At 44.0% G+C, this 21,746-nt stretch overlaps 1 protein-coding gene across 2 annotated transcripts in view; it reads left to right on the top strand.

Annotated features, from left to right (window-relative positions):
- Window positions 1-21,746, top strand: part of KATNAL2 (katanin catalytic subunit A1 like 2) — a 103,845-nt gene that overhangs the window by 60,918 nt on the left and 21,181 nt on the right. The window contains exons 3-11 of one of the 2 annotated variants that reach the window (XM_061169520.1): window positions 4,901-5,067; window positions 6,372-6,414; window positions 10,131-10,248; window positions 11,340-11,438; window positions 13,606-13,704; window positions 13,914-13,991; window positions 16,850-16,948; window positions 19,096-19,159; window positions 19,352-19,470. In XM_061169520.1, the coding sequence (XP_061025503.1) occupies window positions 4,901-5,067; window positions 6,372-6,414; window positions 10,131-10,248; window positions 11,340-11,438; window positions 13,606-13,704; window positions 13,914-13,991; window positions 16,850-16,948; window positions 19,096-19,159; window positions 19,352-19,470 (886 nt within the window). The remainder of the gene's footprint in view (window positions 1-4,900; window positions 5,068-6,371; window positions 6,415-10,130; window positions 10,249-11,339; window positions 11,439-13,605; window positions 13,705-13,913; window positions 13,992-16,849; window positions 16,949-19,095; window positions 19,160-19,351; window positions 19,471-21,746) is intronic. The other variant, XM_061169519.1, reaches the window with a different exon arrangement.

Below are 21,746 nucleotides of genomic sequence, written 5' to 3'. Positions count from 1 at the left end.
CAGAGGTCTCTTAGGCTGTCTTCGTTTCTTTTCATTCTTTTTTCTTTAGTCTGTTCCCCAGCAGTGAATTCCACCATTCTGTCTTCCAAGTCACTTATCCGTTCTTCTGCCTCAGTTATTCTGCTATTGATTCCTTCTAGTGTAGTTTTCATTTCAGTTATTGTATTGGTCATCTCTGTTTGTTTGTTCTTTAGTTCTTCTAGGTCTGTGTTAATCATTTCTTGCATCTTCTCAATCTTTGCCTCCATTCTTATTCCGAGGTCCTGGATCATCTTCACTATCATTATTCTGAATTCTTTTTCTGGAAGGTTGCCTATCTCTACTTCATTTAGTTGTTTTTCTGGGGTTTTTTCTTGTTCCTTCATCTGGTATATAGCCCTCTGCCTTTGCATCTTGTCTATCTTTCTGTAAATGTGGTTTTTGTTCCACAGGCTGCAGGATTGTAGTTCTTCTTGCTTCTGCTGTCTTCTGCTGCTCTGCTGTGGTTGAGGCTATCTAAGAGGCTTGATGGGAGGCTCTGGTGGTGGGTAGAGCTGACTGTTGCTGTGGCGGTCAGAGCTCAGTAAAACTTTAATCCACTTAACTGTTGATGGGTGTGGCTGGATTTCCTCCCTGTTGGTTGTTTTGCCTGAGGCAACCCAACACTGGAGCCTACCTGGGCTCTTTGGTGGGGCTAATGGCAGACTCTGGGAGGGCTCACACCAAGGAGTACTTCCCAGAACGTCCGCTGCCAGTGTCCTTGTCCCCACGGTGAAACAGAGCCACCCCCCGCCTCTGCAGGAGACCCTCCAACACTAGCAGGTAGGTCTCGTTCAGTCTCCCCCAGGGTCACTGCTCCTTCCCCCCGGGTCCCGATGCGCACACTATTCCGTGTGCGCCCTCCAAGAGTGGGATCTCTGTTTCCCCCAGTCCTGTCGAAGTCCTGCAATCAATTCCCAATAGGCTTCAGAGTCTGATTCTCTATGAATTCCTCCTCCCATTGCCGGACCCCCAGGTTGGGAAGCCTGACGTGGGGCTCAGAACCTTCACTCCAGTGGGTGGACTTCTGTGGTATAGGTGTTCGCCAGTCTGTGAGTCACCCACCCAGCAGTTATGGGATTTGATTTTACTCTGATTGCGCCCCTCCTACCGTCTCACTGTGGCTTCTCCTCTGTCCTTGGACGTGGGGTATCCTCCTTGGTGAAGTCCAGTGTCTTCCTGTCGATGATTGTCCAGCAGCCAGTTGTGATTCTGGTGCTGTCGCAAGAGGGAGTGAGAGCACGTCCTTGTACTCCGCCATCTTGGTTAATCCTCTCCGGCAGGCGGATTCTTAACCCCTGCGCCACCAGTGGAGCCCTAGAGTATTTTTAATTTTAATAATTGTGTTGTTCCTCACTGTTTGTTTGCTCTTTAGTTCCTCTAGATCCTTGTTAAATGTTTCTTGTATTTTCTCCATTCTGTTTCCGAGATTTTGGATCATCTTTACTATCATTACTCTGAATTCTTTTTCAGGTAGGTTGTCTATTTCGTCTTCATTTCTTTGGTCTTGTAGGTTTTTAACTCGCTCCTCGTCTATAACATATTTTTTTGTCGTTTCAGTTTTTTGTTTTTGTTGTTGGGTAGTGCTGTATTCTTGTCTTACTGTTTGTTTGGCCTGAGATGTCCAGCACTGGAGTTTGCACTCAGTTGGATAGAGCTGGGTCTTGGTGCTGAGATGAGGACCTCTGGGAGGCCTCACTCCGATTCATATTACCTGGGGTTTGAGGTTTTCTGTTAGTCCAGCAGTTTGGACTCAGAGCTCCCACCACAGGAGCTCGGGTCCAACCACCAGCCTGGGAACCAAGATCCTGCAAGCTTCGTGGCATGGAAAAAAAAGAAAAAGAAAGAAAGAAAAAAAGGAGCAGTACAATATCAAAGAATAAAAAACAAAATAACATTAGATACATAAAATATATATTAGGAGAAATAAAACTATAATTGAAACAACTACAACAAGGTAAAATAAAACCACAACAGAAAAAAGAAAATAAAAAGCAGCGGGGGGGGGGGGGGAGGGGGGGGAACAAGCCAGAAGGAGAGAACAATAACAAAGTATAAAGAATAAAAGAAAATTAGGAAAATAAAAGATTTATTAGGAACAATAAAAATATAAAAGAATCAACAACAATGAATTAACAAGGTAAAACAGAAGCCCAATCTAAAAGAAGAAAAAAGAAAAAAGAAAAAAAAAAGCCTTGGCTATGGGGGTGGAGTTTAGGCCAGGTGGAATTTAGGCAGCGGTGGCGTTTAGGGTGGGGCGCGACCTAGGCAGGTGGGAGGTGATGTTTGAGCGTGGGGCAGGGCCTAGGCTCAGGACCCATGCAGCCCAGAAAAGGCCTTGGGGGTGGGGCCTAGGCGGGGCGACGTTCAAGCGTGGGGCGGGGCCTCTGCTTAGGACCTGCGTGGAAGGGGAGAGCTAGCAGGTGGAACGGAGGGCCTCTGGAGTGTGGAGTTCCGGAGTTTGTAGGTAGGGCCCTGGGTGAGGGTGTGTGGGTGGGGTTTAGGACCAGAGTGTTGGAGGGGGTCTCCGAGTGTAGAGGTGGGGCCCTGGGTGGGGGTGTAGGGGCGGGGCTTGGGTTCTGCGCAGCAGGAGGGAGGCTCCGAGGACAGAGGATTAGGCCCGGGAGCCCAACAGGCTTCCCGGTGCCTAAGTGGACAGGGAAAGCGCTGGCCCCGTTCCCTTCCATTCCTTCATGCCCCTCCCCCACCATCTCCCCCAGGGTGGTCTCCATCGCCACTGGACCCCTAACCGTGGGTGGGTCCCGCTGGGTGTAGGAACTCCTCCCCTCCCCCAGCCACCCCTCAGGGATGCCGGTCCTGGAGGTCTGGCCTTTACTTTTGCTCCCCCTTCCCTCCCTCCCACTCCCTCAGGACCCGTGGGGCTGGAGGGGGCCTAGGTGGGCAGAGGATCAAGCCGGGGATCTCAGCAGGTTTCTGGGGGCCCAAGTGGGCAGGGGAAACCTGGCCACGCTCCCTTTGGACCCTCTGCCCTTCCAATGTTCCCCAGTTTCCCACTTTGGGCATGGGATCCCTTCCCCTCCCCCAGCCGCCCCTCGGGCGCCACTCCCGTCCCGCCTCCACTTCTCCTCCCCCTGCACTCCCCCCACGCCCCACGTCCTACCCGGTCGCTGGGGGTTCCTCCCGTCCCCTTAGGTGTCCATGGTCCCCCCTCCGTTGCCTGGTAGGTACCCTAGTAGTGAGGAGATGCGAATTCCAGATCCTCCTAATACGCCATCTTGATTCCGCCCCCCATCATCTAGTCTTATAATTTTTGTTTAAGTCAAAACCCTCTGATGGGGAGGGAGACGCAAGAGGGAAGAGATATGGGGATATATGTATATGTATAACTGATTCACTTTGTTATAAAGCAGAAACTAACACACCATTGTAAAACAGTTATACTCCAATAAAGATGTTAAAAAAAAAAAAAAGACTCCCCCCCCACAAAAAAAAAAAACCCTATGATCCTGGAAAGAGTTCAGAATGTAATGTGATGTCAGCAATCTTTATATTGCTGACAATAAAAGCAATCTTTATATATACAAGCAATCTATAGTGTAGGGTCCCATCTTCCTTTTTTTTTTTTTTTTAAACAAGTGCATATATGTAAGTATGTGTGTTTTTAGTTATTTAAAAAATGTTTGGAAAGAGGGAAAATGTTAACAGTCATTATCTCTGAGTAGTGGAATGTTCTTTTGACTCATCTGTATTTTCTAATGTTTTCTTAAATGAACATGTATTACATCATACTAAACAAAAATTATTAATAAAAAGTGTATTTAGTTTTTCTCTCTGTAAAATGGGGATTAAGACATCGAGTAGAAGCGTGGTGAGCCATTAATAAGTATAGAAGCTGACAGACTACAGTCAATTGATGTTTGCAAATTCTTTAAAATTAGCAAGGTCATTGGAAATAGCCACGGCAACCTCTTTCAAGGAAGTCCAATCTTCTAACTGATCTGAATCTGGGACAGGGAAGGAAGCATAATAAAAAAAAGTTTTCTCCTCTACCTTCCCAGATTTGAAATCAAAGAGAAAGAACTCTAATAACTGCAATGAAAATTCTTAATCTGAGGTCCTTGGATGAGCTCCTGGAATTGTATGCTAATTTGTGCATATTGCACATTTTTCAGGAGAGAATTTTTGGTTTTAAAAGAAGTTAGGGACTCAGATTAAAACCAGAGAGTTTTTCCACTTTCAGAGGATTGTGAGACAAGGAGCTTGCCTTCATTGCTAAGACCACTTAAGTCAGATGGCCTTACACCTGACCACGTTAAAAATGAGGGAGAAACCCATGGTGATGACACTACATGCATGCAGAGGCACCTGGTAGTATAATCTGTGACTGATGAAGAAATTATCAGAAATATAATACATCCAAGTAGATGATGTCTTCTTATACTAAATTTCCTCGGTGATATTGATCAACATATTTTTGGAATTCCCTTTAGAGCACATGACATATTCTTTTGAGTTGCCTCAATGATGGCAAATCTTGCCTGTTGGGGTTGAATTGGGGTTTTATCAATTGTCAAATGTTACCTAAAATGAATACTGGTAAATAAAGAAGTAATCATGTTGGGCAAATAATCATCTTTGGCTAAAAATGAGTAAAAGTAAATTACAAGACATTTTCTTAGTTGATTTACTTATTTGACTTTTAAGTACTTCCGAAATGTTTTGAAAGACAATATTTGGATATACTTAACCTATGTGGGGCTTCTTACTCTATAGGCAAACCTCATATATTCTAGTTTTCATTTGATGTACTCTTTAATATAAGCTTACTATTTGTATTGAGTCTCCTTGGACTTATGATGCCTGTTTGCCTTTATTCTTTTTACCTAGAGTTAATTTTTTCTTTCTTCTGTGAAATGGCCAGATATATTGATGCAGCCAGTGCTTTGGAGCAAGAAACTAAACTGGGGTTACGACGCTTTGAAGTTTGTGACAACGTTGATCTTGAAACTATTTTGATGGAATATGAGAGCTATTATTTTGTAAAATTTCAGAAATACCCCAAAATTGTCAAAAAGGCATCAGACACAGGTATCTTTAAGTTTCGTGTTTCTTCCTCATTTTATTTCCAGATAGATGATGTCCCCCACCCTACAGTGAAGGAATAGACCAGAAGGATTGTGTAGCCTCTCTTAGATCCAGTGCAGACAATTTAAACATGACATCTGGACATGGACGTCCTTTTTGTCACGTTGGCATTTGAGGACTGTGTGATTTAGGGCAGTGAAAGCAAAACCCCAGTGTGTCACAGGTACTTTTTAGAAGATCAACATTACTTTCATTTCTTTAGAGATGAAAAGAGCTGTTGGAAGACAGTAAAAGACAGAAAACTTTTTTCTTGTTGGGAAGACCTATTATCTAGCTTGAAAATAACATGAAAATGAGTATTGGTGAGGCTAATAGCTCATGTATAGATAATGAAATGCTTTTGAAAGCCATCAATCCAGATAATGATCAATATAATGCAAAGACCCAGTATAGGTTAACAGTCAAGGAGGCTGGCTGGAGGAAAGATCTAAAGTTAGGGCCCTGTGTTTTGTAGTGACATTGACTTAGAAGTCTGTAAATGGGGGAAGTAATTATAAACCAAGGGAGATCATTGTCCTGTTTACAAGGCACTTGTTAAGCCACAGACTTTAACATTTCATGTGGGGACCAGGAAACCAAGAGGAATATCAATTAAAAATAGCCAGCACTGAATCTCAGAGCTGGAGGTGTTCCGAGAGGGTGGTGTTTTATCTGAGCTCCCTTCCAATGCAGGGTTCAAAGTTCCACATTCTTGGCTGGTTGTTGGATCTGGGTTTTGGCAGAAAATGCACTGACTCCTAACCACTGGGCCACCAGGACTGTTATTGACACGATCTGATATCTAGAATAATAGTTCTAGCTTGGAACCACAGTCTCCTGGGATATTGGACACAATGTCTTTTTTTTTAAGGTAAACAGGCAGAATAGATTGTTAAGTGTTCCCTGCCAGGCTCATGCAATCATCCTGGTGTCCCAGGGACCACAGCAAAATGGTGTCAAGTTCATGAAAACTTAATAAAATGGTAACTATAAAGCTAGCCCACATTGGAGGTGCCACTGAGTCTGTGGTCTCCAACATCTTTAATATCTGAGGTCTTTGGGGTCCTTGTGTGGAAATGCTTGGGAAGCATGGGCTTCTTTCTCTTCACCGGTAGGTAATTCCACTCCTCTCTGGATGAGAATAGCTTAGAGTTTCTGGATGTAGCACACATTTTAAGAACAATGTAAAAGGACAAACATACCTGAAAAATCGCTTTCTCTTAAAAATTAAATCTTTCCTTTTCCTCCCAATATTTGTTTTGCCACAGCAGAAAATAATTTACCACAAAGAAGTGGAGGGAAGACCAGAAGGTAAAGTAAATGGTAATTCTTCTTGACCAACTCGACTCTAGGAGTTTGTGGGATCCATTTCCAGAAGATTCTCTAGTGCAGCTCCATGTCTGCCTACCAGCAATACCAGACTGTGGTCCTGTGACCTTGGTGGACCCAGCCACGGGTTCCCCTCATGTTACAGATGTTCAGGACATGGACCAATGTCTGTTGGTTCTCTGGTTTTACCACAAAGAATTGCATCCACTGATGCTCTGTCTTTCTAGGCTGGGTGGTATGAAAAGTATGGACCTCAGAGATTAAAAGACCCATGTTCAGCTCCCAGCTCTGCCACTTACAAGCTTGGAGCAGGAGTCTGACACATAGTGAGTTTCTGCCACATAGTAAGCACCCAAGAAATATTATTTTCCCTTTTCAAATCGTACCTGTCATTTCTCTGTGCACTCCAGATCACATGTCCTGACTGTCTGGAGGGAATCAGGTCTATCTTTTCCTCTCCTTTTCCCATGCTCACCTTATATTTCTTTCTCCAGCTTCTCAAATCCAAGTCTCATCTGGCACTTGCGGTATCTGATTAGGGCCCCTCTGTCTCTTGACCATCCTGGGTTGACACAGGCCCCCAGCCTTGCCTCAGTGTCCATCCCATTCCTCTCTTCACTCCAGACCACACCCCTGTCGTCGGAGCCTGTTCAGAAATGCCCTGGACGGCACAGCTTTGGGGCATCAAGGCCTGTGGATTTTTGCTCTTAAAATAAAGCCCAGACCTCAGGGGAAGGTGGACGTGGGCTTCCGGTAGGGGCCACACAACCACTCAGGCAGTGAACAAAATTTTTAAGAATCTTAGAATGCAATTGAAAGGAGAAAACTTAAATTGTGATCATAAGCAGCTCATTAGGCCGTCAAGAAGTGTTGTGAGTTCCACGAATCCCACTAGGCTCTCTGCTCTGTGACTCCAGTCCCTTGCCTGCAGCCTAAGAAGGAAGGCACTGAGACACCTCACCTTTTAGGAGCGAAGGCGTTTGACTTCGCTTATAGAAGAGCCGTGGAGCCCGAGCCTGCTTCATGATGACACTCACGGTGATGCTCAGCCTGAGGCTACCTTTGCTTTGTGCGATCCTTTAGGAACAGGTTTACTGTTTTGAGCAAAGTGTTCTTCTTTTATTTATAGTTTCCATAAAGCTAGTCAGACTCTGGTAATAAATGATAACTACTTGGGAACAGAAACAGTGACAAGCATTTTAAGAGGCAGCTTTGGAGCTCATTTGGATTCTGATGGCTTTTCAGCCACACATTCATGTCTGGAACTTCCTCAGCGTTCCTTACCTGGCAGAATGTTCTGTGAGTGAATGTCCCTGGAGCCCTTTGCCTCCCTTTAGGGCTGGAGCATGGTGGCATAGGACAGCTGGGGGCTTCTTCATCCCCTCTCTGGGTAGCTGTTTGTACATGGCAACCATCGAGGTTGGATGGCAAATGGTTGGCGTCAGGAAGGATAACTAGAAAAGTGATGCATGGTGTTTGTGTATAATTTTCTACTCAAAATAGTTATTGAAATGAGAGGTTGTGTCATGAGACTGGTTATTAACAAATGAAAGTGCTTTTTCCTAATTCCTGCATCTCACACCAGAGAGCAAGCTCCCACTTTACAGATTTGCAGATGACCCAAAGGAGGAAAGGTTATCTTGTGTGACGAATGACAGAAATAGGATGCCAAAAGATCTTGACAAATTAGGAGATGGGTCCAAAATAGCAAGATGAACTGTAATGAAATAATGTTTAAGGTCTAATCAAAGATTCACAACAAATAGCTCCCTTACTACAAAATCTGAGACCTAGAAATCTGAGTGACAGAAGATGCGGTGTGAGTCAGCAGTATGACATGATTGCTAATGTGGTCTCGGGCCTCATCAATAGAAACACAGCGTCCACAAAGTAGGAAGTGACTCTATTCCAGTCAGATGACAGTGGACAAAGGCAAGATGACCAGGATGAGGACGACTCTGGGAGCCAGGTAACCTTAGGAGTGCTTGGAGCGACTGGAGGTGTTTAGCTTGGAGAACAGAAGACTTGGGGTGGGGGTGGGCGCCTAGAACAACACGGTGGCAGTCTTCACTTTCTAAGGAGGGATTGGGCCTTCTTTGCAGAATTCCATAGGGCACACCAAGGACTGGTGACTAAAGTTAAAGCAGGGTGAATTTGGTTTCATATTCGGAAGAATTTTACAATCCTCAGAGCTGATTGGAAATGAATTGCATTGCTTGTACATTAGTGCACTTGTCTTTCGTCATGTCAAAGCAAATCTGTGAATCAGTTACCTCCAATGGGAAATCAAAGTGGGAAAATGACTCCCAGTTCCTCGCCAGCCTCACAAGGATATTTAGGCACGTTTTATATATATATCACGTATATATACATGTATGTGTGTGTATATATATATATATATATATCGCCTTCATTTAAATCAATGCTATTCAGAGGGTTTGTACTTGTACAATGCTTGACACTCATTTCATAGATATTTGATTTTTGTGCCAGCAAAATGCCTAAGGGACAGACATTCTTGTTCCTAGGTTACAGATGAAAGACAAATGCCCGGAGAAACCGCCAGTTGTCCACCTCTTATGACACTCACTCCAGTGGGCCCAACACTGGGATCACCATGAGCGGACATTGGTGGTGGAATTGGCGTGGGTGGTCTTGCTGGCCAAATAACTATGCGTTTATATTAGACACCAGCAACTTTTTCTTGCCTACAAAAAAATGGGGTTGAAATAGCAGCTCTGTGAGACCACTTAGAACATGGGGAGAAATACTTCTAGCGAACGTCCTGTAAATGCTCCTCACGTGAGGGACGAGAACCAAACAACTTCCCATGGGAGAGCTCATGTCTGCCCCCACGAGCACACCCTGCCTCTCTCTGGATATCATCGCCTACCTGAAAATATTCCATGTCTACTTATGCGGACGTAGCGACAGGTTTATTTTACCTTTGAATTGATGTATGACATAAACACAGTCAAATGCATACATACTCTTTCAACCACCACAAGTCCCACCGCCGGGCGGGCCCCCTTCCAGGCAAGGCTCCCCGTCTCCACCAGAGTTAGCTACCACTGGGACTTCCTGCCCCATCAGTTCATTTTCCCTCAAGTGAACAATATTTGGTGAAAATTTGTTCTGCAAATATGAATGATCTGTGACAGCAGAGCTGAGGGAACTTTTGCCTCCCTTCCACAAGCCACTTTTGATGCTGGCTGTGTGCGGCTTGAAAGGCAGTAGGCAGGGTGCACCCAGCACGATGGATTGAAACGACAGACAGATGCCCAAGACTTCCTAACGTTTCTTAATTCGAGCAGGAGGACTCCTTCCTCCCCCCACCTTTCCCCTGGTCTGAGTGCTCTTCTTTAAGGAAGGTGGGAAGAAACATTGGAGGAATGCTTGTAGAACAGTGTGTTCTTAGGGATAGAAAGCTATCTGTAGAAGCCAGGTGGTATGAAGGGGAAATGAAGAGAGGGTGCCGGGGACCTCCAGGAGGAAGTGGACCCTCTAGCCCAGTCTTGGAGGAACCCGGATAGACTGAAGAGGGACAGGGCCGGGCTGGGCAGAGTGGGAGCACGGTGCAGACAGACTTGCATCTGCAGATCTTTCCAGAACTCTCTTTAAATGCACTATGCAAGGTGTTTAGCTACCTCAAATTCAGTTAAAAGGACTTCCACCATGGTCTTTGTTCCCTCCTCTAGAGCGATGAATGACAGTTGTCAAAATCTTCCCAAGATCAGCCAGCAGAGGCCACGGTCCAAAACCACGGTGGGGAAGCCAGGGGGCAGCAAGCCCCTCCACAGGGAGCATCCTAAACAGGTTGGGACGGCTTTACTTGACGTTGGTAAAATTGCAGGTGGCTGAGAAACAGCCCCAAGAAAAAGGGCTCATTTATTTGTTTATTGAGCACAATTTGATTTTGTTAAATTGTAGATTTTCTTCCAGCTCACTGGGTTAAAAGGACGGGCAGATCCCCAGGCTTCCTAACGTTTCTTCATTTGGAAGGAGGACTCCTTCCTCCCCACAAGCTTTCCCCTGGTCTGAGTGCTGGGTGACAGGCCTTGAGGGGTGAGTCCTAGGCCCAGTCGGAGCAGGAGGGCCTGGTTCTCACGAAGCACAATCCTCCCGCTTGAGGGAACTGTAGGTGTCAACTCTTCCCGTCCTGAAGCGTGTCCCTGGGATCCAAAGTGTAGGCCAGTGTAGTCTCGGGTGTGGCTGGGCCTCACAGTCTCCTGCTGGGTTTCTCCAAGGCGCACACGGCGGGTCACCACCCCGGACCTCCACACTGGACTTTCTGGGGAAAGAGATGGGTAGCAAGAGGGGAGAGCCCAGCAGGCGGGTGAAATCCATGCCAAGAACCTTCTGGTTTAGGACAAAACATACCAGGTTTCAAAGGAAAGAGAACTAATGGAAATGGTGTAGAGGAATGGAAGAATGCATGTCAAAGCGGTCTGGCGGGATAGAAAGGCATCATCACAAAACTCAGTTGGTCAAAAGGAATCTCTCACCTGCAAGGAGGTTGTGTGGTCCTGGCCATTGCAAACCGGCTCAGGTGGAGGGGAGGTGAAGGGGGGCAGGATGAATCCCACAGGAGGCTGGCTAACTGTCGACTATGCCCACAAATACCTCTGGTCCGAGGAGAAAAGACAGGCCAGTGAGTGGGCATGGGTGAAGGCCCAACCATTCCTCCACTGCTTGGGCTGCTCAGAGCCCGTGGCTTCCTGGGACAGCTCCTCCTGCCTGGCACAGGCAGAGTTTATTCATCTCGTTGGGTCTGCACAGCAGTGGTTGAATCACACAAAGGAGTCCCCGTTTGCAGAATGGTGTGGGACGACGGGACAGGCAGCTGCAGCCAGCATCTCGAAGTTGCTTTCCGCAGCTGATTTCTCACTGTCTTCCTCTTTCTGCAGGAGCTTGTCAATCACACTCACAAGGAGAGTGCTGACTTTGGCTTAAGTATATCTGGAATCAACAAAGGCAGTGGAGAAGAAAACGTCCACCCACAAAAAGTAAGTGGGACTCGTGAACTGAACACTAAATGGGGGAATTCCCTTTTCTTTTTGAAAATGAAAAATTTTAAGTGTTACATTTGTCAAAGAGGAAAGGTAATATGTGATGATCAAAGGTTGGCTGTGGGGTGAATTGGGAAGGGACTGGCTGAGGATGAGACCCTGAGGTGCTGGTCTGGATCTCCCTCCTGGGTGGATGGACTTAAACGAACGGCCCCGTCTCCAGGGGGCTCAGTTTCCCATTTGTAAATTGCTGGGTTTGGAAGAGATGGCTTCTAAGGTTCCTTTCAGCTTAAAAATTCTGTGATGACAGTAACAAAGTGCTCTGCATTACCTGAGGAGTTGTGGCCTCGCACTCATTCTTTTCTGCCCTGTCAGTAGGAGTTGACTAGCAGTGTTCCTTTCTCCTTGGAGATATGGTTCTAGGCTTGAATGTAATTTCTTGTGAACCATGAAACCTCAGTTGATATAAGGTTGATCTTGTCCTCAATAGATATTTACCCCTTTCCTAATGAACCTCATGTCCTGATTCGTAAATAACAGTCTCTCAAACAGAAAAGACCCATATTGGGTAGTTGTAGGCCAAAGGTAGGTAAAAATGGGTCACTTGGAAATAAAAAGCAGCATCGACACCAACGTGTTTCTCTTGATTATAACTTTTCGGGGTTGAATATCATTGAGTCATCTTTCTTTCTTCGATTGTACGGGACTGCTGACTTACCTCTGGCCAGCTCTTCTCAGGCAAACTAAACTCTGGGTGTGCGTGTTTGGAGGGGAACTGGGAGCATCTCCCTGAAATCAAGGGGAGCTGCTTCATGGGCCAGAACTGGCTCCTTTTAGGGCCTCGATTATATGGGTGATTCCTGGAGGTGACACATTCGAATCACTGCTGCCCATGGAGAAATACTTCCCTGCTCACCGTCACTACCTATGTCACGTTTTTGGTCACTTGTGTGCCCAGCAATGCTACTCTCATGAACGTCTCATGTTAATATGAATGGATGTTTCTGATCAGGTCAAGGAAGGGGCTATTTAACCCAGCACTTAACCTTTGAAAGAATCTGGCTATAAATTCTCTTTGCAGCAGAAATGTCCTCAGGGTAAACTGTGAACGGTTTTCTCCCTAGCATTTCATAAGCTGAATGAGGGCATATGGTCAGGGACCTATCTCCAACATGGGTCTTTCATTGCCATCTCAGAGCCCCTAGCTTCATGATTCCCAGGCCCCTGTGCAAATTTTGTAGATGTGCTGTTTCCAAAGGCGCTAGCTTTGGAGTCAGCCTGCCTAGGTTCAAAACCCAGGTCAGACCTTCCTGGCTGTGAATCTTGGGCAAGTTGTTTAATCTCTCCAAGCCTCATTTCTCTCATCTGAGAAATGGAAATAATCATAGTGTCCACTTCCAAGGTCATAATGAATGGAGTGCCTTAGTCTTACACCCAGCACATAATAAACACTCAGTAAATGTTGGCTACTGTTATTGTCTTTTATTTTTTACAGGCATCCTTGCTTTTTCATTCTGCCTCTAGGGGAGACAGGTGGCATCAGAAGGAGTATGGGTAGGGGAGACAGATATCTGGGTTTGAATCCTGGTCTTAAGTCACTTGTTAGCTGTGTGGCCCTGGGCAGATCATTTAACTTCTCTGGCCTTACCTCCACATCTGTAAAACTAGGATGCCACTCCCGACTAGCAGAAGTGTTAGAAGGATTGGAAATAATCCTCATAAGTACCTTGCACACCTGTTTTGTGCCAGGCAGTCTCCTGAGTGGTAAATGTACAGTGTAGTCCATAAGTAGGAGCTATCAATATTCTTGTGCCAATGAGGTCTTCCTGCGTGTGGAATGTTTAAAAAGGACGAGACAATACAGGGGAAGTAGACATGTAGGAAGCAGGTGGTGTGTCAGGAACTGACAAATGCTTGCGAATTTTATCCAAACCAACTCCATTCTGAAGAATTTCTTTATAACTTGTTTCTTTTTCCTAGAGTGCCCCAACTTGAGGAAATCATCTTGTTCATTATTAGTGCAGTTTCTTTTTGAGGCTTTACTTTAAGTTTGTGCTACATAACAAGGTACATAAATGTGTCTTAATTTAATGAAACTGAGCTATTAAGGTTAGTCTCCCCTCATGTTTTAATAGCTGTTTCAATAACTGTTACTCCCTTTCAGGGCCAAATCATTGACTTCCGAGGGCTGCTCACAGATGCCATAAAAGGAGCAACCAGCGAACTTGGCTTGAACAGCTTCGACTGTAACCCAGACCCTTCAGTAAGTGGCTAAGATGGGACATTCATCTTGCAAACTGCCAAAATCCAGATGAACTTTGGGAATCTAATTTTGAGTCCAGAGAAACCTTGAGATCAAGTCAAAGTTCATAGCAACCTGCCACCATTTGTGTCCTGGAGATCCGTGCCCTGTTTTTCTTCCCAAGTGATGAAGTAATATTGTAACGTTAGGCTTTCTATTCCCATCATCAGGAACGATTGTTGAAACCTCTGAGTGCATTTATTGGCATGAACAGTGAGATGCGAGAATTGGCAGCTGTGGTGAGCCGGGTAAGATCTGCTATTCAATTCACAAATTTACGGAGGCGGATTGGGGCTCCTGGAGCATTGTGGGCTGCTGCTTTTATTAATAACAATAAATATAATCATTTATTTATAAAGTGCCCCCACTTGCAAAGGCACTCATATTGTTTAGAGGCACAATAATGCATGATGAATAAATTATAGAATCGTAAAATTACAATATAAAAAGCCCACCATCTCACTATAGAGGCCAAGAAAACCCAAAGAGAAAAAGACTTAGAGTGCAAGGGACAGGTGAAAGGGTTTAGAGCCGAGCCGAGACTTAAGGAAAGAAAGCCTCTCAGAGAAGGAAAGAGCACGTCTGCGTCTTGTTTAAACAGTCGAAGCCTAGAAATAGAGATGTTGGGAGTCTGATTTCATAATTGGAAATTTTCATGAAGAAACAGATTAGTAGGAAAGATCTTACCATCCAAACTACTGATTTTTCAAGCTTGGCCCCCAGGACCTAAAGACAGTGAAGTCTCATGGTTAACGACACAGGCTGTGGAATAGGTTGACCTGGATTTGATTCCTAGATCCTCCTCCTTCTAGCTGTGTGACTTTGGGCAAGTTCCTTGGGAATAGAATAGATTCCTGAGTTGTAGGAGGTTTTTCTAATTTCCAGTGATCTCATATTTAATGAAAGACTGAAACCTAGACAGGCTCAGAGAGATGTTTAAAATGATGCAAGAACTTTACAGCTGCTCTGAGGTCATTAAGGTCCCCCAGGTCTCCTTTCAGCCCAGCATTTGTCCCCTGCACGCCTCTGATGTGTCAGGCATGTGCTGGTGGCTGGAAACACAAAGGTGAACGACTCAACACAGTCCTTGCCCATAAGGGTTTCTCGTCCCACGGGCAAGGTGCACTTTGAGAGCATAACAGATGGGTATTGTTGCGCCAAGGAGTGGGGAAAGTGTTAGGGAAGAAGATACGCAGGAAATAGCCACATGAAAAAAGAGTAGACGAGCGTGGGGGGAGGCGTTCTGGGCAAAGGTACAGACCTGTGAAATTGTAGCGCTTGTGCAGTGCTTCTCAGGAGCCGACTGGCACGCAAGGAATGGTGGGAGATGGGCTGGAGAGAGAGGCCAGGGTTCCTGCGTGTAAGGGTGCTGCGAACAGGACCCAGGGCTGGAGTCAGTCTGTAGGAGACTGGGAATCTTCGAAAGTCATCCATCAGGAGAATGGGGCAATGAAATGTACTTTTAGACAGCTTGTTCTGATGACAGTGTGGAACGCTATCAAAGACATGGAGATAGGAAGACCAGCTCTGAAGTTATTGCCAGTGAGAGGATGAGGGATTGAGCCAGGCTGTGGTAATTAGGATGTGTTAAGAGAGCAGAGAAAAATATTTTTATACCCCCAAATCAATAGTCTTGGTAGTGTTTTTGCAAAAGGATACCAGGACTAGTGATAATAAAGTTGTAGAGTAGAAGTGGCCTGAAAGGATTCCATTTGGAACCCTTGCCACAGTACAGTGGGAGGCAGTCATGCAGACCCTGCTTGAATGCTGACAGGGATGGGAGCTCACCACCTCCTGAGGCAGTCCTGCTGAGTCTTGAGAACTTTTGATTGATATAAGGAGGGACTTCCTACTGGGAACTTAAACAGTACCACATGGAATTCAATGTCAACTCTAGAAGAAGGCAAGAAATACTGCTATTATCTATGGATGCCTTGAACTCCAAGGTAGTTGAATCCCCACTGTGTGCCAAGCTTTTCCTAAGAAAGTGTGGTGATAAGAATGAGTGGGTGGTCCTTTAAAGACAGGGTGGTTCTCCCAAGATTTTGGAAGACTGAGACCTTTGTCATCTCACCCAGGAATGGATCATACATATTATACACCATGAAAATCACCTGCATAAATAGTTTCTCTAATAAAATTTGTCACTTCTGGTGGAGGGAACTGGGAGGATGGGGGACAGAAGGGGGGTATAACATCTCACCAGCATTTTAAAAATGTTTGTATATTTTTGAACCATGTGCATGTATTACTTATTTAAAAATTAAATAAATATAAAAGTAGTTTCCAGATTGTTCTGTAGTCACTCAGAATGACTTTGGAAAAGAGGTGGGTTTTTTTGTTTTGTTTTGTTTTGTTTTTGGCTGTAACACTCTAGACATTCAGTTTGCCCAAAACAGCTCCTACTGAGAAAGGCCCCCGAGTGACTGTTCTGAGCATCTAGTGAAATTGAAGTTTGGAAACTGTAAATTAGTATCAGTAAAAGCTACCTTAATTGATTACCCACAGTGCTTGCTACAGGGCTCTGCTATGCTAGGGGAAAACTTTCAGTTGGTTGTTGGCTTCCTTGGATTTTGTAGAAGCAATTGCTCCTGATGGAAGTAGGGAGCGATCACTAGGGAAAAAGAGAAATTGGTTTCAGAGCAGCGTTATCTCTTTTAGGCAGCAAATTAAGAAAGTGTTTTCGAGATCAAGGAGCAAGAGAGAGGCCAGGCAACGGCTAGGAACTATGTTTCGGAGTAAAAGCTAATGTAATTTGTAGGCATATTCTGTAGCTTCTTTGATTACGGTTGTAAATCAGCATGGTTTGCTATTGACCGAAGACAGATATAGTCCCTTATTAGAAGATTTTTTTTTTTTACCCTAGAAGTACCATATTATATCAGCAATGTCTTCTTCAGGGAAAATCACTGAATATTTTCATGACATCCCTTTGGTGAACTAGCCTCAAATTACAATGTGTATATACACATGTATCTAATAGGAGAAGTGTTTATCACAAGCACTTTATGTCCTATTGTAAGTCAAGTACTCTGCTGCTCCAATGTTTATTACAGCTGTGGAGGAGAACATTAGTTTTAACAAAATGATCAAATGTGCATTGCAGGACATTTATCTCCATAATCCAAACATAAAGTGGAATGACATTATTGGACTCGATGCAGCCAAGCAGTTAGTCAAAGAAGCTGTTGTGTATCCTATAAGGGTAAGGATGGGAAGGAAGCCTCTTGGGAGATATTTCTGTTCATTATCCATTGGACAAGCTATATGTCATATACCCATCAGGAAGAGAACGACAGGGTGATTTTCTGTCCACAAGTTAACTTTTTGCCTGTGTCACAATATTTTGTCAACACTGGAGCACCAAGGCTCAGTCCATTCTAGGCAATTTGAAATCATATTACATACTGATTGAAGGCAGGTGTCTGCTCTAAGAGGTAATTTAAGATCTAAGACTCTATAGTATATATGATTTGTCAGTTACTATAGGTTCAAATCAGCCTACCTCCCTAAAAATATACTTATTATAGTAGAAATACCTGCCATAAGAGAGAGCATCTGACTTTGTTTGCATAGATCTTCCCCCTGTCCCCAAAACCCCCATCATCGGGGGCTTTGCTTTCAGCTGGTTGTAAAGACTAGACAGCCCCTTCCAGGGCACTGGCCATAGAGCCATAGGGCTGTGCTCAGCTTATTCCTGACAGATTTTTGTGCAGAGTGGCTCACTAAATAGGAAGGAAAATAGAAAAACAAGACTCTTCATGTTTGGTTTACTGCAGTGGTGATGAGAAGGTCAGTGTACCACATGGCTTTTGCTGTATAACAGGCCACCCCAACACCTAGTGCCTTAGAATGACAGTCATTTATTTGTTTGCAGTTCTGTGGGTGGGCTCTTTGGGCTGGGCTTAGCTGGGCCGGCTTGGCTCTTTTCCACGTGATGTTGGTTGGGCTCACTCAGTTGTCTGGGGCATCAGCCAGGGTGGCTGGAAAATATGGAAAAGCTGTGAAAGCTGGGATCACCAGGGCAGCTGAGGCCTCTCTCTGCCTCTCGTCCTCTGGCAGGAGAGCCCAAGGCTTGCTCACATGGTGCAGAGAGTTCCCAGACAGAAGCAAGAAAGGGCAGGGCCCAATCCGTGAGCCTTTCCCGTGTCTCTTCTTATAGTCCGTATATTTGCTCGTCTCTATTTTCAAGTCTCTTCTTCTATTTGCTAATCTCCTACTGGCCAAATTCACAAGGCCAAATCCAGATTCAAGTGATAGAGAAATATCCTCTGCCTCTTGGTGGAAGGAGCTGCAAATAATTTGTGGCCATTTTTTGTAATCTCCTGCAGTTAGGATTACAGATTTACTTTATTGAATAACCTATTTATTCTTACCACTGGGCCCTTGCAGCCCCTGATTTTTGGATGCTTCTATTCGAAAGGGACAAAATCAGTAAATTTGGACTGTCTTCCCTTTCTTCCTTCCTGTGTTCAGACATGGGGGTAAGAAATATACTGGTGTTCAGAATTAGTAGAAATGTATTTATTCCCTATTTCCTCTGAGGGGCTCTATTGTACAAGACTTCTTGTACGAAAGAAAAGAACTTACCATTGAGACTCTCTGGTTGTGTTATCTCCATGGTATTAGAAGTTCCACATGATGTCAACATTTTGACATTAGCATCAGCAAGAAACTAATAGCTAGTTATAATTTTACTATTATTTTTCCTTCTCCTTGGTTCTCTACCAACTCCAGATGGCTTGAGTTTGAACTAATGGGAGAGACTCACTGAAAGTCTGTGCATGTCCTCTTTGGAGTCAGTGTCTCATAATGTATTCTGCACTGAATGTTCTAAACTTCCAAATCAAGCTTCACCATATCTTTGAGCTTTATTCACATACACTTTTGTATGTTGGTTCTAGTGTGTATCTTAAAGAGCATACCTGCTTCACAACATTCAAAAGATTGCCAGATGCTCTGCATATATATCGAACTCAGGGGGAAATGATGTTATGCATGTGAGAAATGACTATTGAAACAGAGAGTGAAGTACCTACATATGCCTTTCTTCTCCTTAAAATAACTGCTCTTTTAAAAAGTGACAAAAATTAAGCCATGCATCCTATCAAGTGTGAAAGTAAAATTGGGATAAGTAAGAGATATATATATATATATATATATATATATATAGAGAGAGAGAGAGAGAGAGAGAGAGAGAGAGAGAGAGAAGGAGAAAGCCAGCCTTAAAAAAAGGAGGGCCTGACACAGAGTTGCGTGTGTTTCACCCTAGCTCCCCTAGCTTGCCTGAGCTCAGGGCGCGCAGGCTGACGTACAGGTACTAAACCTCATCCTTGTTCCTTGTTCCCATAGTACCCACAGCTGTTTACAGGAATTCTTTCCCCCTGGAAAGGACTGCTGCTCTACGGACCTCCAGGTAAAGGGCTTTCTGTTTTGGTCTTGGTATGAAGCGTGTGTGCAGAGGACGAGTTGCCCCATCTGTCCTTACTTCAGGGCTGGGGCAGTGCCTGCTGAGTAACACCTTTTTTGCTTGTGTGACTGCCTTCTGTCTGCAGGCAGAGGAATGGAGTTCGAGGGCCGCTCATATTTTACCCACATGTGATTGTAGGTACAGGAAAGACTTTGCTGGCCAAAGCTGTGGCTACGGAATGCAAAACAACCTTCTTTAATATTTCTGCATCTACCATCGTAAGCAAATGGAGAGGGGATTCAGAAAAACTTGTTCGGGTAGGGATTCTTGATTTTGGTTTTTTAGAATAAGTTCCGGCAAAATACCGTGGTACAAAATGAGGTTATATCTTATTTGTTTTAAGTGATTTGTATGTTCAAATTTATCCTGGATCTTAATTACCAAAAACCTAGGAGGTAGATTGACTGCTATATGTGGCTATCAGTCATGCCCCTATCAGCAAACATGATCTCCCTTCCTTTGGGAATTTGACCAACAGCCCTTTTTCGATTCATGCGACTTGGGAATAGAAGCTGGAAAAAATTGTCTCTGAAGTGGCCTATTTTTCCTTCATTCAAGCAGCATTTATTATTAAGCATGTGCAGTACATTTATTGAGAGGCTACTACGGTGTGCTAGTCCCTATACTAGATACTCTAAGGAAGAATCAAGAAACTTAAAACTTAATTATTCTTTCAGGTGCTCTGAGCAACTTTCCTTCGCAGAGCCCATAGCCTGTAGGGATTTTTTTCTTCCATTAAGAGATTGTTTCCATCTTTACAATATCTCATTCATAGTATATGGTATATTTTATATTATAAAATTTTACTATATCTTCCAGTCACCTTATGAGAACACTTGTTTTTTGATTTATGCCTCAATGTAAGGTGGGTCCTGCTCAGAAACCCTGTTAAACTATTGCACTCTGTAGGGTGACTGATAAGTAATCAAAACAAAGTGGATATGAATAAGATATATTTTCTGAAAAGAAATTACTCTAAAATATTATGCTTAAATTACATTACTTTGGATAGACTTATTTTCAAAATATTGTGGCTTATTTGGAAGTGATAATAAAATATTTTTAAAGGATTGATTTACCTAAAATAACCTATTACTTATTACTTTGTGATTGTTCTCAAGTTACTTCAAATGTGTAAGTTTTTATAAATTCTTATCACCCCTACCAGATTGTAATTCATGGAAATCTATGTTGATATCTTCTATTTCGTTGTTCTTCATCTTGAGTCTAACTCAGTGCCAGACAGGGTTTAAATTTAGCTGCTCCTAAATTTATGGGTTCCATGTGATTCTAGTTAGCTAGATTTCAATTAGCTTAAATCCAACAAACTAGAATTCTTATCAGCCTGAAGACTTATTTCTTTAACATTCCATTTCTGCATGATGAGGAACAACAAAACTTACAAGGTGCCCCCAGAATCAGTTTAGATTCATCTCCTGTTATGAAAAGTGGTGTTTTGAACTATGAGCACAAAACACTGCAAGGTGCTCGGAGAAAGATTCCATCCGTTTCCCTGGACAAGACTCACCCAGGCAAAGAAGAAATTCAGATGTTTAATGAATATTCATAACAAAGATTTAAACTAAATGGACTTTCTTGTTTAATGTTGAATAGCCAGAAAAGTCATTTAACTAGAATGCTCCATTCTGTGTGAGCATTTTATTTAACTCAAGTTTTCCTCTGCTTCAGTATTGTTTTGTTAGACTTCTAAGAATTAGGTAATGATTCCGCCCCCAATTTTTTCCCCTTCCTTTACCATACATTTAAAAAGTAGCCTTTCAGGGACTTCCCTGGTGGTGCAGTGGTTAAGAATCCGCCTGCCAATGCAGGGGACACAGGTTCAATCCCTGGCCCAAAAAGATCCCACATGCCGCAGAGCCACTAAGCCCGTGCACCACAACTACTGAGCCTGCGCTCTAGAGCTCATGAGCCACAACTACTGAGCCTGCATGCTGCAACTACTGAAGCCCGCGAGTCTAGAGCCCGTGCTCCTCAACAAGAGGAGCCACCACAGGGAGAAGCCTGCGCACCACAACAAAGAGTAGCCCCCGCTCGCCGCAACCAGAGAAAGCCCGCGCGCAGCAATGAAGACCCAACACAGCCAAAAATAAGATAAATAAATAAAGTAATTAATTAATTTAAAAAAAAAAAGTTAAACAGATAACTCTGCTAGTGCTAATCTGGAAGGATCTTATCTTCTGTCCTTTCAGAAATTACTCTGTTTTCTGAGCTCCTGGAAAGAGCCTCACCTGGAAAACCTTGGTCATGCTGTCAAGATTCTTACCGTGAAGCTTTCAGATAAAGAAAGCCCTTCAAGGCCATCCCCTAAATCAGAGACGCTTTCCTGCCATTTGCTTCTCTTTCTATTCCAATTAAAGAGTTATTTATAGGGAACCCTTCGGTTACGTTTCTCCCTCCCCTCCTAATGTTCATGTCTCTTAGGAGTGGATGCTATTGAGTAGCTGAGTGGTCTCTTTAGCAAATGCACACACCTGTTGTTGCTTACATCATTCAACATTCCACCCTCCCCCAG

Source organism: Eubalaena glacialis, chromosome 15 (assembly GCF_028564815.1).
Source record: "Eubalaena glacialis isolate mEubGla1 chromosome 15, mEubGla1.1.hap2.+ XY, whole genome shotgun sequence".
Lineage (NCBI taxonomy): Eukaryota > Metazoa > Chordata > Mammalia > Artiodactyla > Balaenidae > Eubalaena > Eubalaena glacialis.
The sequence above is the reverse complement of the archived record's forward strand: the minus strand, read 5'-3'. Positions and strand labels throughout refer to the sequence as shown.